The sequence below is a fragment of the Nicotiana tomentosiformis genome, chromosome 6 (assembly GCF_000390325.3).
Source record: "Nicotiana tomentosiformis chromosome 6, ASM39032v3, whole genome shotgun sequence".
In the NCBI taxonomy this organism is placed as follows: domain Eukaryota; kingdom Viridiplantae; phylum Streptophyta; class Magnoliopsida; order Solanales; family Solanaceae; genus Nicotiana; species Nicotiana tomentosiformis.
This window is the reverse complement of record NC_090817.1, coordinates 18,147,283-18,163,211: the sequence shown is the minus strand read 5'-3', so window position 1 is coordinate 18,163,211 and position 15,929 is coordinate 18,147,283. Positions and strand designations below refer to the sequence as shown.

The window sequence follows — 15,929 nt, the reverse complement described above, 5'->3', positions numbered from 1 at the left end:
AAGGAAATGCGTGTAAGCATTCACCTATCACCGTCAGAGAAGGCAAAGTACGTCCGGTTCTTGAAGGAGTATGAGGATATTTTTTTGCATGGTCCTATGATGATATGACCGGTTTGAGCACGTCCATAGTGGCTCATAAACTACCTACCAACCCTATGTGTCCGCCTATAAAGCAGAAGCTCAGAAAGTTCAAACCAGATATGAGTCTGAATATAAAGGAGGAAGTCACCAAGTAGATCAAAGCCAAGGTTCTCAGAGTGGTTGAATATCCGAACTGGTTGGCTAACATTGTGCCAGTTCCAAAGAAATATGGGAAAGTCAGAGTGTGTGTCGACTATCAGGATTTAAACAGAGCAAGTCCCAAAGTTGATTTCCCTTTGCCCAATATACACATACTGATTGACAACTGTGCCAAGTATGAACTCCAATCCTTTGTGGATTGCTTCGCGAGATATTATCAGATCTGGATGGATGAATAGGATGCCAAAAAGACAACCTTTATTACACCATGGGGAGTATATTGCTACAAAATAATGCCGTTTGGCCTAAAGAATGCTGGAGCCATTTATATGAGGGCCATGATAACCATTTTCCACGACATGATACACAAGGAGATAGAGGTGTACGTGGATGGAGTCATCATCAAATCCAAAATAAGCACAGATCATATTGCAGATTTGAGGAAATTCTTTGATCGACTTCGAAGGTATAACCTGAAACTAAACCCCACAAAGTGTGCTTTCGGGGTCCCCGCTGGAAACCTGCTAGGGTTCATCATCAGCCATCGAGGAATTGAGCTAGACCCATCAAAGGTCAAGGCTATCCAAGACTTGCCACCTCCGAAGAACAAGAAAGATGTGATGAGTTTCTTGGGGCGTCTCAATTACATCAACCGTTTCATAGCACAATCAACTGTGATTTGTGAACCGATTTTCAAAATGTTAAAGAAAGAAGTTGCGACAAGTTGGACTAAAGAATGTTAGAAAGCCTTTGACAAGATCAAGGAATATTTAACCAAACCACCTGTTCTGGTCCCACCAGAACCTGGGAGACATCTGCTACTCTATTAATCTGTACTGGATAGGACTTTCGGCTGTGTCTTGGGACAACACGACGAGACGGGAAGAAAGGAACATGCCATATACTATCTAAGTAATAAGTTCACACCCTATGAAGCACGGTAGTCTTTGCTGGAGTGCACCTGTTGCACTTTGACGAGGATAGCTCAGAAGTTGATGCACTACTGCTGTGCCTACACCACGTATCTCATATCAAGAATGGATCCGTTAAAATACATCTTCCAGAAACCATGCCAATAGGAAAGTTGGCAAAATGGCAGATACTACTGAGTGAGTTCGACATCAATTATGTAACTCAAAAGGCGGTCAAGGGGAAGCGTTGGCAGATCACTTGGCAGAAAATTCCGTGGGTGGAGAATACGAATCACTGAAAATGTATTTTCCCGATGAAGAGGTATCATTCGTAGGAGAAGATATCACCGAAACCGATGACGGTTGGAGAATGTTCTGCGATGGAGCTACAAACTGCAAAGGAGTAGAAATTGGAGCTATTTTAGTGTCATAAATAGGTCAACACTTTCCAGTATCCGCAAAGCTTAAGTTTCCATGTACAAACAATATGGTAGAATATGAGGCCTGCATCTTGGGGCTCAAGTTGGCCATTGACATGAACGTTCTGGTAATTGGAGATTCAGACCTTTTGGTACTTCAGGTTCTAGGAGAATGGGCTACAAAGAATACCAAAATATTTCCATATTTGTACTACGTACAAGATTTGATGAAGAGGTTCACAAAAATAGAGTTCAAATATCTTCCGAGAATCCAGAATGAGTTTGCAGATACGTTGGCCACTCTATATTTCATGATACAACACCTAGACAAGAATTTCATCGATCCTATTTCAGTAGGAATCCATAATCAGCCCGCTTATTGTGCTCATGTTGACGAAGAAACTGATGGGAATCCATGGTTTCATGACATCAGAGAATACTTGGAAAAATGAGAGTACCCGTAGCACACAAATCATACTCAGAAACGCACACTCCGAAGATTGTCCAACCATTTATTCCAAAGTGGAGGAATTCTGTACAGAAGGACTCCAGACCTAGGATTATTACGGTGTGTTGACGCCAAGGAAGCTTCCAAACTGCTCGAAGAGAAGCATGGCGGAGCTTACAGACCACACATGAACGATTTCGTTTTAGTCAAGAAGATATTAAGAGCAGGATATATTTGGATGACTATGAAAATAGACTGCATCAGGTATGTTCAAAGGTGTCATCAATGCCAAATACATGCAGATATAATACGAGTGCCACCCAATGAACTCAATGCAACAAATGCACCTTGGACTTTCTACGCTTGGGGTATGGATGTCATCAGTCCAATCGAACCCTCCGCTTCAAATGGGCATAGGTTCATTCTAGTGGCCATAGATTATTTCACAAAATGGGTTGAAGCTGCATCCTACAAGGCTGTAACTAAAAAGGTCATCGCATATTTCATTAGGGATCGTATTGTTTGTCGATTCGGGGCACCGAAATCAATCATCACCGCCAACGCCGCCAACCTTAACAGTAATTTAATGAAATCCATGTGTGAAACCTTCAGCATCAAGCATAAGAATTCCACAGCATACATGCCACAAATGAATGGAGCTGTGGAAGCCACCAATAAGAACATCAGGAAGATGGTATATAATCACAAACAATGGCACGATAAGTTACCATTTGCCCTACTTGGATATTGTACCACGGTTCGCACATGAACTGGGGCAACTCCTTATTTGCTGGTCTATGGAACTGAAGCCGTCATTCCCGCCGAAGTAGAAATTCCTTCTTTGAGAATCATACAAGAGGCTGAACTCAGTGATGCGGAATAGATATGAAGTCGTTATGAGCAACTGGCTCTCTATGACGGAAAAAGAATGAACGCAGTATGTCACAGTCAACTTTACCAAAACAGAATGTCCAGAGCTTTCAACAAAAGGGTCAGGTCTAGACAATTCACACCAGGGCAGTTGGTGCTGAAGCGGATCTTCCCGCATCAAGATGAAACCAAAGGGAAATTTTCACCCAATTGGCAAGGTCCCTACATGGTTCATCGAGTATTAACAGGAGGAGCGCTCATACTCGCAAAGATGGACAGAGAAGTTTGGCCAAAACCTATCAACTCAGATGCAGTCAAGAGATACTATGTTTAGATTGTTTACATTTCTTCATTTCATGTAACTGAACTATGCTTGACCTGATTCCCATTTAAGAGGGGATACATAGGCAGCCTTGTGGGTTCGGTCACTTCTTAATAAAATCTTTATTTTGCCTTGATCAGAAAACTGTGGCATAATTTTGAAGAGGACCTGAAAATTCTAAAGCAAGTTCAGCCCATATCGTCATACACAGAATAGCCAAATGATTGCATTTAAACCCGGGCAGAAGTTTGAGGGGAACCTTCAAAATTCTAAAGCAAGGAGGGCGCAATGTCTCTAAAATATGTCACAGTCATTGGTTGATCTAACTTAGTCGATATTGCATACAACTATGTTTTAAATAACTACATTCATCAAATGCACACATTTCTTTCGAAAAACTTTATTTCTATAAATAGTTAGATGTTACCCAGGGTGACTCAAACAGGATCTCAAGATAGGAGCACATGCAAAGCAAAAGACAAAAGCGTGAACCAATCTTCCCCTGCAAAACTCACAATTTTTCTTTGGATACAGGCACAACAAGACAATAATATCTGTAGACAGATCATGTCACTACCTTCAAGATAGCAGATTATTTATCCCAAACATCTCCAGCTAAGAAACACTCTACTATCACTCATCGTTTTCCTTACATCGAGACTAAGCATTGTCTCCTATTTTTAGATGAGGCCAAGCATTGCCTCCCTAATTGCATAAGGCTAAGCACTGCCTTTCCTTGCATCAAGACTAAGCATTGTCTCTTATTTGCATGAGGCTAAGCATTTCCTCTCTAATTGCATAAGACTAAGCACTGTCTTTCCTTACACCGAGACTAAGCATTGTATCCTATTTTGCATGAGGCTAAGCCCTGCCTCCTTAACTGCATAAGGCTAAGCACTGCCTTTATTTGCATGAGACTAAGCATTGTCTCCTATTTGCACGAGGCTAAGAATCGCCTCCTTAATTGCATAAGGCTAAGAACTGCCTTTCATTGCATGAGACTAAGCGTTGTCTCCTTTCTTTGCATGAGACTAAGCATTGTCTCCTATTTACATGAGGCTAAGCATTGCCTCCCTAATTTCATAAGGCTAAGCACTGCCTTTCTTTGCATGAGGCTAAGCATTGTCTCCTATTTGCACGAGGCTAAGCATCGTCTCCTTAACTGCATAAGGCTAAACACTGCTTTTCTCTGCATGAGACTAAGCATTGTATCCTTTCTTTGCACGAGGCTAAGCATCACATCCTATTTGCACAAGGCTAAGCATTGCCTCCTTAACTGCACAAGGCTAAGCACTGCCTTCTTTGCATAAGACTAAGCATTGTCTCCTATTTGCACGAGGCTAAGCATCACCTCCTTAACTGCGTAAGGCTAAGCACTACCTTTATCTGCATGAGACTAAGTATTGTGTCCTTTCTTTGCACTAGGCTAAGCATCGCCTCCTATTTGCACAAGGCTAAGAATTGCCTCCTTAACTGCATAAGGCTAAACACTGCCTCCTTAACTGCATAAGGCTAAACACTGCCTTATTTTCATGAGACTAAGCATTGCCTCCTATTTTGCATGAAGCTAAGCACCGTTTCCCTTACTCGCATGAGACAAAGCAATGTCTCCTATTTTGCATCAGGCTAAGCCCTGCCTCCCCTTCTTGAATACGGCTAAGCATTGCCTTTTCCTCAAGATTAAATACTATCTCCATTATGCTATTTAAGACCTAGCACAGTCTTCTATTCTCCTGTGGCTAAGCATTGCCTAAGCTCTATTTCGTTTTACATATGACCTAGCATCATATATTTGCATCTCATAGTCTGAAACATCGCCGTCTTTGTCCAAAGGCATCATAGTCCGAAGACATCATCCTTATAGCCGAAAGACACCATTCCATGGCCTGCGTATCTCTCAGTATTGCACAACATTATTCAGAGGCATCATGGTTTAGAGGCACCATTTTTATGGCCTGCTAATCCCTTATCACGTGATTCATGGCCTAGGACGTCATAGTCTAATGACATCATCCTCACCATCCAAAGACAACTTTCCTGATCCTAAGGGAATTTGCATCATGTTTAAATTCTCGCAATAATCCATATATACTTGCGTGCATCGTGTTTAAGTTTTGTAGGTAATCCAGGAAGTAACTGTTCTCCTAACGGGAGTAATCTTCGCTCCAGTTTCCATTCAACATTCACATCCTGCGATTATTTCCAACGTAACCAACCACCGTCAGTTACCCACTTTTACTTGATAACTGTTCAGATACTCGTTCTGAGATACATCTATAACATTTCAGAGTCACACTCATGATTTCGCACAAATTCATCTAATATTGTCCTACCTAAAAGAACCCTTTCCGAAGCATACGACTGTTCCTATAATAACTCCATCGGTTCAGTTCACCGTTGGATCCAGAACTACATACGACCTGATTCCCATAACACCAGGGATATGTAGGCAACTCAGAAACCAGAGTCCGGCCTCCATTTTTCAAATAATCCCATTCGGTCAAAATCGGTCATCATTTCTTTACCCGACAACTCTTTCATCATTCCCGGGTAAAGATGGGCAACTGTTGTTACCCAATTTTACCCTCATATTTTCTCAAACAATATATATATTTTCAAAATATCATTTTGTGTAATTACTTAGTTTACAAGTAAATTCTATAATTTTTCATAATTTCTAAAGCTCAAAAATTAATTTCTTTCTACATTTTTATTATATAAATATCTAATAATTATCCTTTAAAATTATTTTGGGATGACTTAAGTACCTAAAATTATTATTTGCATCCATAATACATATTCCAAATATTTTCACTTTATTTTGTAATTACAATAGTATTTTAAGCAATTTGCACCATCTTGGAGGCATATCCTATATTTTGCATTTTGTTATTTTGTTTAGGGTCGAAATAATATTTTAAATTTTGTAATCTTCTACTATTATTTTAAAGTATTTATTTGCATAAATAGAATATTTATATATTTATTTAATTATTTTTATTAAATTATTTCGCTTTTAATCTCTTATTTAAAAACTAGCCCGATTCTAGGCTAATTTTCGGACCAATTTTGGCCCAAACCCTAAGCCCACACACTCTCCCCTCTCAGCAGCCCAAACCAGCCCAACCCTTTAATGAACCCGGTCGCGACCCGTTTTAAATGACCCGCCCCACCCCCTTTCGACCTTGGCCGTTGATCTCAAATGATCAATGACCCATAATAATCCCCTACCTCTCCTTATAACCCCTCAACCCCAAACCCTAACTTTATTTTACCCGTCCGCCGCCCCTAAATCCTCTCGTAGCTTCTCTTCTCTTCAGAAAGCCTAGTCGCCTCCCCAATCTTCTCCAAATCCGAGTAAATCATGGAATCCCTCTGTGAGTTATTTGTCTTTTACGCGTTATCTCATTGTTACTTGTAAGATTATGGTTTTACTTAGTACTTGCCTAAACATGGCAAGTACTACCTCTCTGATTCTACACTGTGTGAGTCTTATTTTGTTTGGATTTCTGCTCATTTACACTTTCCCTAAAAAACTAGGGTTTACTAGATTTTTCTCTTAAATCGATTTCTAATTAATTTGCATGTTGTCTTCCCTTATGTATTGCTTAATTTACTTCATTTCCTTATGTGCTTGCTCGATTTTTGACTGCTATAAAAACCCCTCCCCATCCCCCTTTGAGACTGGAATTGATACTTTCACTAAAAATTGGAGCTTTGTGATTCCCTCATTCTCTTGTTCAGTACTTCATTTTGGCCAGTCGAAAGCCACGGCCACTGATAATCTGTTATTTAAACTTTCCCTTGGTGCGAGCATTGCCCGGAGTTCTTTTGAAGCTCTTGGGAACTTTCACGCATTGAGATTCTGGGTTCTTGTAGAATTTGTGTTCTTTGTTGTTGTTCATTTAACTGGTAAGTCACTTGATCTTTTGCAATTTCATTTTTTATGTATCTCTGATTTGCATGTGCTCTCGCTTCTGAAATCTATGTCTTAATGTGTTTCTAGACTACTTTCATGCACAACTCTTTTAGCATTACACTCGTTTTAAATATCTCTAGCATTTAACTCTTCCTAATGCTGCTAGTTCTGAGATTGTTTATGTTTAACTTGGATAATATAAACCCTCCTAAGCACATTTAGCTAGTGTGTTGGTAACTGAATGTTCATGAATATGCTTACCTGCTTTGTCCTGAATCTCTGTAATGAATGCCTCACATCTGTAATAACCTATGTTAAGACCTTCACTGTTAACTATGACTTGTTTCTATGCTATTGTGTCACTCAGCATGCTCACTTTTCCTCATACCCCTTTAATGATTGCTTTAAATTTTAGAACATTTATCCCAACTTGTTTTCCCTACCATGTTTGAACTATTTTGATATTAGGATGAATCCCTGGCATAACTTAGACCATCCCTAGTTAATTGGTCTACTGGTCAATACTTGAATGCCTACGTTTGCCATTTGACATGAGTTTATTTTCACTATGTTCTGAATCTCTGTAATGATTATCTTGCTGATATGTAATGTGTTCTAATCTGTATTAAGATTTTTTTTTCTATCAACTTTGATCTTGCTTCCCTACTAATATGTCCCCCAGCATGTCTTTGGCTTACTTAATTCCTTATCCCTTCAGTGAATACTTGACTTGTCACAATGTGTATTCCCCTATCTTGTCTGAATGTTGTTTTGTTCCCTGATGAGAGTTAACATGTCTGTCTTATGACACTAGGATGTATACTTAGCATAATTTGGACCTTTTAGGTTTCAATTTGTTAGTATTATGCACTTGTGCTATTCTGAATTCTCATTCTTAGCTGGTTGAAAGCCAAGGCTATCTAGGTTATTTTGTTAGCCTCCCTAGTGTGAGCACTGCTCGGGGTCCAATTGAGACCCTTGTGAACTCTGACATACTAGGGCTTGGTCCTTAGTCACTCCCTCAATCTCAATATTGTTCCTATTCTCTCTACTTCCCATCTTATGTGCACTTGAATTGGTTGGTTCAAGTGGTGCAAAACTTGTTACTGTGGCTCACTGAATTGGTATGGGTTCTTCTATGGACCCATGATCGTGTATTGAACATGGCTCTTTGTTGAAGGTCCAGTAAAGCTGGGTGTTTAGTTATTTTATTCGGGCCTCTTATGGGTCTGCTCACTGTTATGTAATATTGTTACTTTACTCATTATTGGGCCTGTAATAATTATGTAATAACAATTAGGGTGATAGTGGAATTGGGAAATGGGTATCTCCTAATACTTGCATAAAAAAGGGTAGAAAGCATGTTTATAGGATTTGTGTGATCTATTTGCCATCCGACCTGTTATATGTGAATCTCTTTGTACACTACTAGAAATCATGTCATCAGGGAACCCCACACCCACATAATTAGTATGCTATCAATGCATGAGAATTCTATCTATTCTTGTGTTTACTACTATGTGTTTCTAGACAGGATACCTATAGGAAATAATCGCTAATGACTGCTACTTAATATGTTCAATAGATATCATGCCCATAGGGCTTTAACTAATTAATTCACTATTGCAATCTCATGGTCCATCTATAAAGCATGCCTATAGGAGTTAATTGTATGAGAATCAGTTCCAATCGCCGAGCTTTAGAAATTATGCCTATAGGATATCACTACTCGCTTGTCAAACGCTGTTTAATTGTTCATCCACGCGATTATTAGGAAGCATAATAATTTTAAGCATTTCTAATGCGTTTCACTATTCCTTATTATATAAATCACCTAAAAATCATGGCTATAGGTTTGTCCACTAATAATCTGTAATAAGCGACTTAACAACATCTGGCACTAACCGGGTCTATTCAATAAAGTACAAAGCGAAGAAATTCAGCGATATCTTATCAAGCTTTGTATATGTTTACAAAGTGAGGCCTAAAGATTGGTGCACATACACGGAAAACATAGTACATGCTGCATGACAGAAGGTAGCAATAGTTACGAGATTGGAAGAATTCAGACCACAAGTCGTGGTGTGAGAAAGAGGCCTAAAGGGGTGAATTCCCTGGCCATTGGGATTTATTCACAGAACAGTTGCCTAGAAGGAAAGGAGAGTACTAAAGTATTCGAAACACATAAGTTATGAAAATGATAAGTACATTAGTCAATATTCGAGGACGAATGTTCCAAAAGGGGGGAATGATGTTACACCACATATTTTCGTATGTGAAAGTATGCCATAAGTAAATTGATATAAGCTCGGAAATGATATGTTACATCCCGCATTTTCGTACGTTAAAATTTTGTCATAAGTTAATCGACGCAAGCTCGGGAATGAGATTATTTTGAGGTTATAAGCATCTATGCTATTTCAAAACAAGTGATAAGTAAATTAGTGAAGGTGAGAGGGTAAGCAAATTGAAGAAAATGAGTTTCGTCGAAATTTGATATTTTGGAATAAAATATGGTCCGAGCTATAATACTCGGTATTTATAGACTAGTGCCCTACAAGGTACCACATGACGATAATAGTAAGGTGTACAAAGTGTGTTAAAAGTGAGTAGTATTTTTATTTATTTGAGATAATTCCTAATTATGTGGATAATTGGGTAATTATTCATTAAAGGGGGATTAAAAAATTAATTAAGGAATTAAGTGAATAATTATTGGATAAGGCTTGATAGCCCAACGTGGCAGCCACATATAAGGCATTTAATAGCTCTTAAATTTATGTGAAAGGTGGTATTTTAAGATATTTTAAGTGGCTAAAGTAAGCCTTATAAGTGGGCCCTACACCAGTATAAAAAGGGACCTTTCTATTTCATTTCATTCATTTTAAGAAAGAATTTCAAACGGATTTGCTTTGTCGTAATTAACGTATGTTAGAGGGATTGTCAAGAGAATTGGCTTAGGTATGTTAAGGCTATCACTTCTTTCTTTTTGACATGATCCAAGTGATACAAATGAAACAAGCAAAATACGCAACTTTCATAAATGACTATATCCATAGAAATACTAGGGATGTCTATATTCTTGATTCCCCATGTGTCTTATTATTCTATCATCTCTTTATGGGTCTCAGAAAAAAATGCAAGTTGATAAAGTTTATTTTATGATATTAATCAAAGGCATAGTAATCTTATGACATTTTGAGAAATCTTATTAACACACTTCTTATGCCTTTTATGCATTTATAGATGTACATTGACCCATGATCCGATGACATTATATACGTGTATATTATATGTATATGGGATATGGGAAAAGGTTACGGCATTTTATACGCACCACCACCAGATCAGCTGGTATACGTTGATGAGTTGCCCACAGTGGTCGAGATGATATGATGGGATGCCCTCAGAGGCTTGATGATGTTATGAATACATATACCTAAGCATGGTATGATATTATACGTACATGCATGACATTGTAAATATTTGAGATTCATAGAGTTGTTCAGACTTACATGTTGATTCGTTTACTCATTGTTTCTCTCATGTCTATTATTTACTAATTTTCATTCCTTACATACTCGGGACATAATTTGTTCTGACGTACCTTTTGCCCGAGGACGCTGCGTTTCATGCCTGCAGGTCCCGATAGATAGGTCTAGAGTCCTCCAAGTAGGCTATCAGCTCAATGGAAGATGTTGGTGCGCTCCATTTACTCTGGAGTGGCTTGTTTGGTCAGTTTGATTTAGACGTGTATTGTTTGGTATGGCGAGGCCCTGTCACGACCTTTATGATAAGTACATACTCTTAGAGGCTTGGAGACAAATGTCATGTATACATATATTTGTATGGTCTTGCTGGCCTATATTTTAAATATATACTGGATCACATTGCCCTTATAGGCCCGTATGTCACAGGTATGTGTTTCTATATCAAGTTGGGTCATTCTATGTCAGGTATTCCCTCATGTTTACTCTAGTTATCTCATGATGCCCCTTCAGGCCCACTTACCTATGATGATGTAATAAGAAAGATACGTTACGTTGGTACACAATTGAGTAAGGTGCCGGGTGCCCGTTGCAGTCCATCGGTTTGGGTCCTGACAAAAGTGGTATCAGAGAAGTTCTATCCTAGGGAGTATATAAGTCGTGTCTAGTAGAATCTTGTTTATGGGTGTATTGTGCACCACACTTATAAGCAGGAGGCTACATGACATTTAGGACTATCTCTCTTTCTTCTTACTCTAGATCGTGTAGTAGAGCTCAGTTGTAAGAACTCAATTTCCTAAACTCTCTCTTAATCGTAATATGACGATGCCTACATCCAGAAAGATGGTTGGTAAGAGATATAGTTATGGAAGAGTTGATTCAGAGGAATTCGATTTTTGCATCATGTTTATGATGGATAAATATGAGGTATTCAGTATATAATGTGTGTACTAAGACATGCAAGCTTCGTGATAAGGATCCCTAAGGCAAGAATTTCTATCCACTCTTACGGTAAAAAGGAAGGAGAGAATCAGAAGGTAGATACAAGTTTCAGCAAGTAATAGAAGCAATAAAAAAAATGGTACGAGCTACCCAACTAATAAAGATTATCGCAGAGGAATATAAACCTTTTGAGTTACCTTCAACAATAACAAAGGTATGTACAATTGGCCACACCCATCTCATTTATACCCTCTGGGGGCTAACAATAGTAATATAAAAGAAGGCAGGGTATCGGGATCTAGATGGAGTTAGGGTAACCCAAAATGGTGGATGGATTGTTAGCGTTAGCTGACATTCCCGAAGGTTATTGCAAATGTTCTAATAGATCTCCTAGTGAGACACCCAGATGGTGCACTCTAAATAGTATAGCTAGATATGAATACTAGAATATTCAAAAAAGAAAATTACAAGATAGGCAATGGAAGCCTGGAAGGGATAAATATTACCTTAGTGTGGATCCCGTCCCTAGTAGAGAGAGAATGTTAGGCAACCCGAAGAGCCAGTGGATGGAGCAAGGGGAGCTAAAAGCAAAAGAATGTCTTGTTGAAGTTTTCAGAATAAAGTAATAGACCAAAATATTAGCAGGGAAATAAACAGAGAGTTAATCAAGCATTATGAGTAAGATGTGATACATAGATGATAACGATAGATTAAAAAAATGAAACAACAGTATTACAGAGTCTATAGTCAAGGGAAGGAAAAGATGAGAGGTGCCAGGCCTTGAGACAACAAAAGAGTATAGGCCATAGAGTCATATCCTCATTTCAAGAAGTAAGATCATGACTCTAACATGATTACCAGTAGGAAAAGTTAGACCCCAGAGTAATAGAAATCAGTATGGGCTGGTGAACAAAATAATCTAAACATGAATTAGGTACTGGGTGATTTGATAATAGTCGGCATCATGAGAATTTCAGAGATAGCGTTCCGGCACTAATAGAATGGATAACAGAAGAATAACCTTTAAAGTTCATTTAGGAAGACGATTCCCTAAAGCAAGCAATGTGAGCAAAGTTAATGTTAAGGGGCTGTATGTGCCAGTTACACTAAGTGTCACCCTCGAGAGTAAGAAATTTCATTATCCTTGGTATAGAAGGATTACCGCAAGGTGACTAAGGATTATCGATGATGTGGAAAGATGCCAAAGATTAGGAGGTAAAACATATGTACGTAGATCATTGTAGCACTAAATTTTAGTACTCCCCGAAAGGGGGGAATATGGAGTGATGTGACATTAAGTCAGAATTAAGTAGTTCTACTAACTATGGAATGGTAAAGGAAGAATGCGATAAAATGAGGAAGGAATGAGATTCCACTAATCAAAATCCTACATATATGCTATGATTCCAGAACATTATGCAAACCCGATGTCAAGGAAAGGAAGTAAGGGTTCCTGCCCAGGATGCTATTGATAAATAAGGTGCTAGTGCAAAAGGTAAGTTAAGACAAAGGAAATATCTAAGAAAGATTACGCGGAATATTGATATGTGGATGGGCCAACAAGCAGTTGGTAATTAATTCAGGAAAAGCCTAGTTATGGCTAGACAGGAGGTTACAGACGAGTCAGCAGATCGTGTAAGATAAACATAATACAACCCAATATAGTGAATTCAGCCTCGCAGTAATGTCATTGTAATACTTGAGAAATATTCAGATAGGAGTTGGGGTAGTTAAAGGTACCGTATGAGTGTTACAGAAATAAAAGAGAATTCCACTGGGAATACAGTCAAAATATCAGTTCAAAAGCAACCCTACAAGCACAAGGACGGGGAGGTAAGTAACTACGGATAATTATAGGCTAGGAAGGACATAAAGAATTCCATCGAGTATGCGATGTAATAAGCTCACATCTTTACAAGAGTCACAGGGTCCTCCCTAAGTAATACAATGAAAGACTAGTTGAGGAAATAAGGAAGAAGGCTTCAACCTAAGCACAGTGACCGAAAGAGTAAATGGTCTTTTAATAGCAGCCTCACAACAACATTGTATGCACTCCATAAGAAAATGGCACCTACCGTGGATAATGAATGGGAATTAAAATCAAAAGTAATATTCGAGATCATATGAGTTGCACGAAAACTCCGGCATGTGTAGGAACTAAGATAAGCTAAGTATGCACGCAACAAGACTAGGAAAAGTAATAGCTTACGTTTAAAGAAGGTAGAGAAGGAACAAAAGGAATTATTTGATCGATGATCCAGAGTGAGTTACGTTATGAATGCACTCAAGATTTTGGAGTATTATCCATGCAACATATATGTTGACAATGGTACAGCCGTAGAAGACTCCGGTATAAGTTAAAAGAAAGAATTGAGTCCAGGTCATAGACAAGGGATTGAATTGTTAAATAATGGTATCATGGATATGCCATAACGTCTATGAAAGGCTAAAGTAATAATTAGCTGCATATCGGAAGATAGCCTAAGCCTACATAAAGGCTAATCAGAAATAAGAGGAAACAAAAGAATTACATCAACGAAGTAAATTAGGAGTCTGATTATTGGACCCAGAAAATTATAGACATCATGATTGAGAACATTGCAGAATCACTCTTAATATCAAATGTATAAGAGAGATAGTACAACAACTATATTCTATAACGACTGTATGATAAAGCCATTTAGAAGAGTACAAACTTTATAAGAAGTCAATATGAAGCTCCCACCGGATTGTGTATGCACCAGAGGTTCAAGTATTATAACAGAGCTTCAAGTTATGGATGTGAATTATACGTATGTTAAAGCGAAGTAATGAAATAGATAGAAGATGTGATGCGGTATTTTAAGATAAGTAAGGTAAAGGTGAAAAACGTATGAGATACTCAATTGCAGAAGGTTGTGAATAATCCATACTGCAGATAGAAGGTTAGAAGCACTGGGATTCAGTGTCCAGGAATGATAGTGGCGCTGTCAGTGGAATACCTTCCAGCCTATGGTTTCTAGGTATCGAGAAACCTAATTAAGAGAGTAAAGAATAGTTAGAGACGATGTGATGTCTCTCTTGATGTTCTAGGATGACGAAATCTATGATGCAAGCAAGTTGAAGGAAGGTTACAGGTAGCGTAAATAGATATGTGTAGGTCGCAAGATAAAGTATGGTAAAGCGACAAGGTTTAAGGAAGACATGAGTAAGGATAAGAAAAGGCAAGTGCGAAAGTAACGAGAATGGGTATGTCCTCGAGATGAAGCCCACGCAAACAAGAGAGCTGATGGTTTCTCTAAGTTATAGAAAGTTCAGTAAAGCCCGAATGAACTCAAAGGAGTAAGACTAGTAGCATTTAGAAGAGATGAAATGCTGCCTTGGTAGTAGAATGAAGGTGTAATTGTGATAAATGAAGGATGACGTTTGAGCCTTCGATTGAGTAATGATTTGATGAATTGTATAGGATTAAAATACCCTCGTAAGGTAAATCACATTGGGATGCTATGAAATATGGTTATAGAAGTATAGTATCGCCCCAGGTGGATCAGTCTAATCACTTCCGATGAGACGTAAGCCCTAGTGATAATGTATTAAGAAAGAGGTTTCAAGTTATCAGTAATGGATTGAAGATCAACATTGAGGTGAATCAACAATGGATGGATAAAGTTACAAAGTATGAGATGAGATTAGGCAATCATTCTTAAGATGAACGGTAAGGAAGAAACATTAAAGGACTTAGATTTATACATATAGGATAAGCAACAAGAGTAACCTGGTGTTTTGTAGCAGACCTCAGTAACGATAAATCAAAGTAAGAGCGATGGTATACTTACCTACTTAGATGGATTAAATCATACAAATGGATAACCGGGTCTATTCAACAAAGTACCAAGTGAAGAAATTCAGAGATATCTTATCAAGCTCTGTATATGCTTACAAAGTGAGGCCTAAAGATTGGCTAAAAGCTAAAGGAAAAAGGAGAGAAGAGTCGCATAGGCGCACATACACGGAGAAAGCAATAAAGCTGCATGACAGAAGGTAGCAATCGTTACGAGATTAGAAGAATTTCGACCACAAGTCGTGGTATGAGAAAGAGGCCTAAAGAGGGGAATGCCCTGGCCGTTGGGATTTATTCATAGAGAAGTTGCCTAGAAGGAAAGGAGAGTACTAAAGTATTCGGAACACATAAGTTATGAAAATGATAAGTACATAAGTTAATATTCGAGGACGAATGTTCCAAAGGGGGGAATGATGTTACACCCCATGCTTTCGTACGTGAATGTATTCCATAAGTAAATTGATATAAGCTCGGAAATGATATGTTACATCCCGCATTTTCGTACGTTGAAATTTCGTCGTAAGTTAATCGACGCATGCTCGGGAATGGG

At 38.5% G+C, this 15,929-nt stretch overlaps 1 protein-coding gene across 1 annotated transcript; it reads left to right on the top strand.

The window, feature by feature from the left end:
- The first annotated feature begins 1,638 nt into the window (after positions 1-1,638).
- On the top strand, positions 1,639-2,022 carry LOC138893635 (uncharacterized). Its single transcript, XM_070178279.1, has one exon. It carries the CDS (start codon positions 1,639-1,641, stop codon positions 2,020-2,022), a length of 384 nt encoding a protein of 127 aa, XP_070034380.1.
- The last annotated feature ends 13,907 nt before the right edge of the window (positions 2,023-15,929 follow it).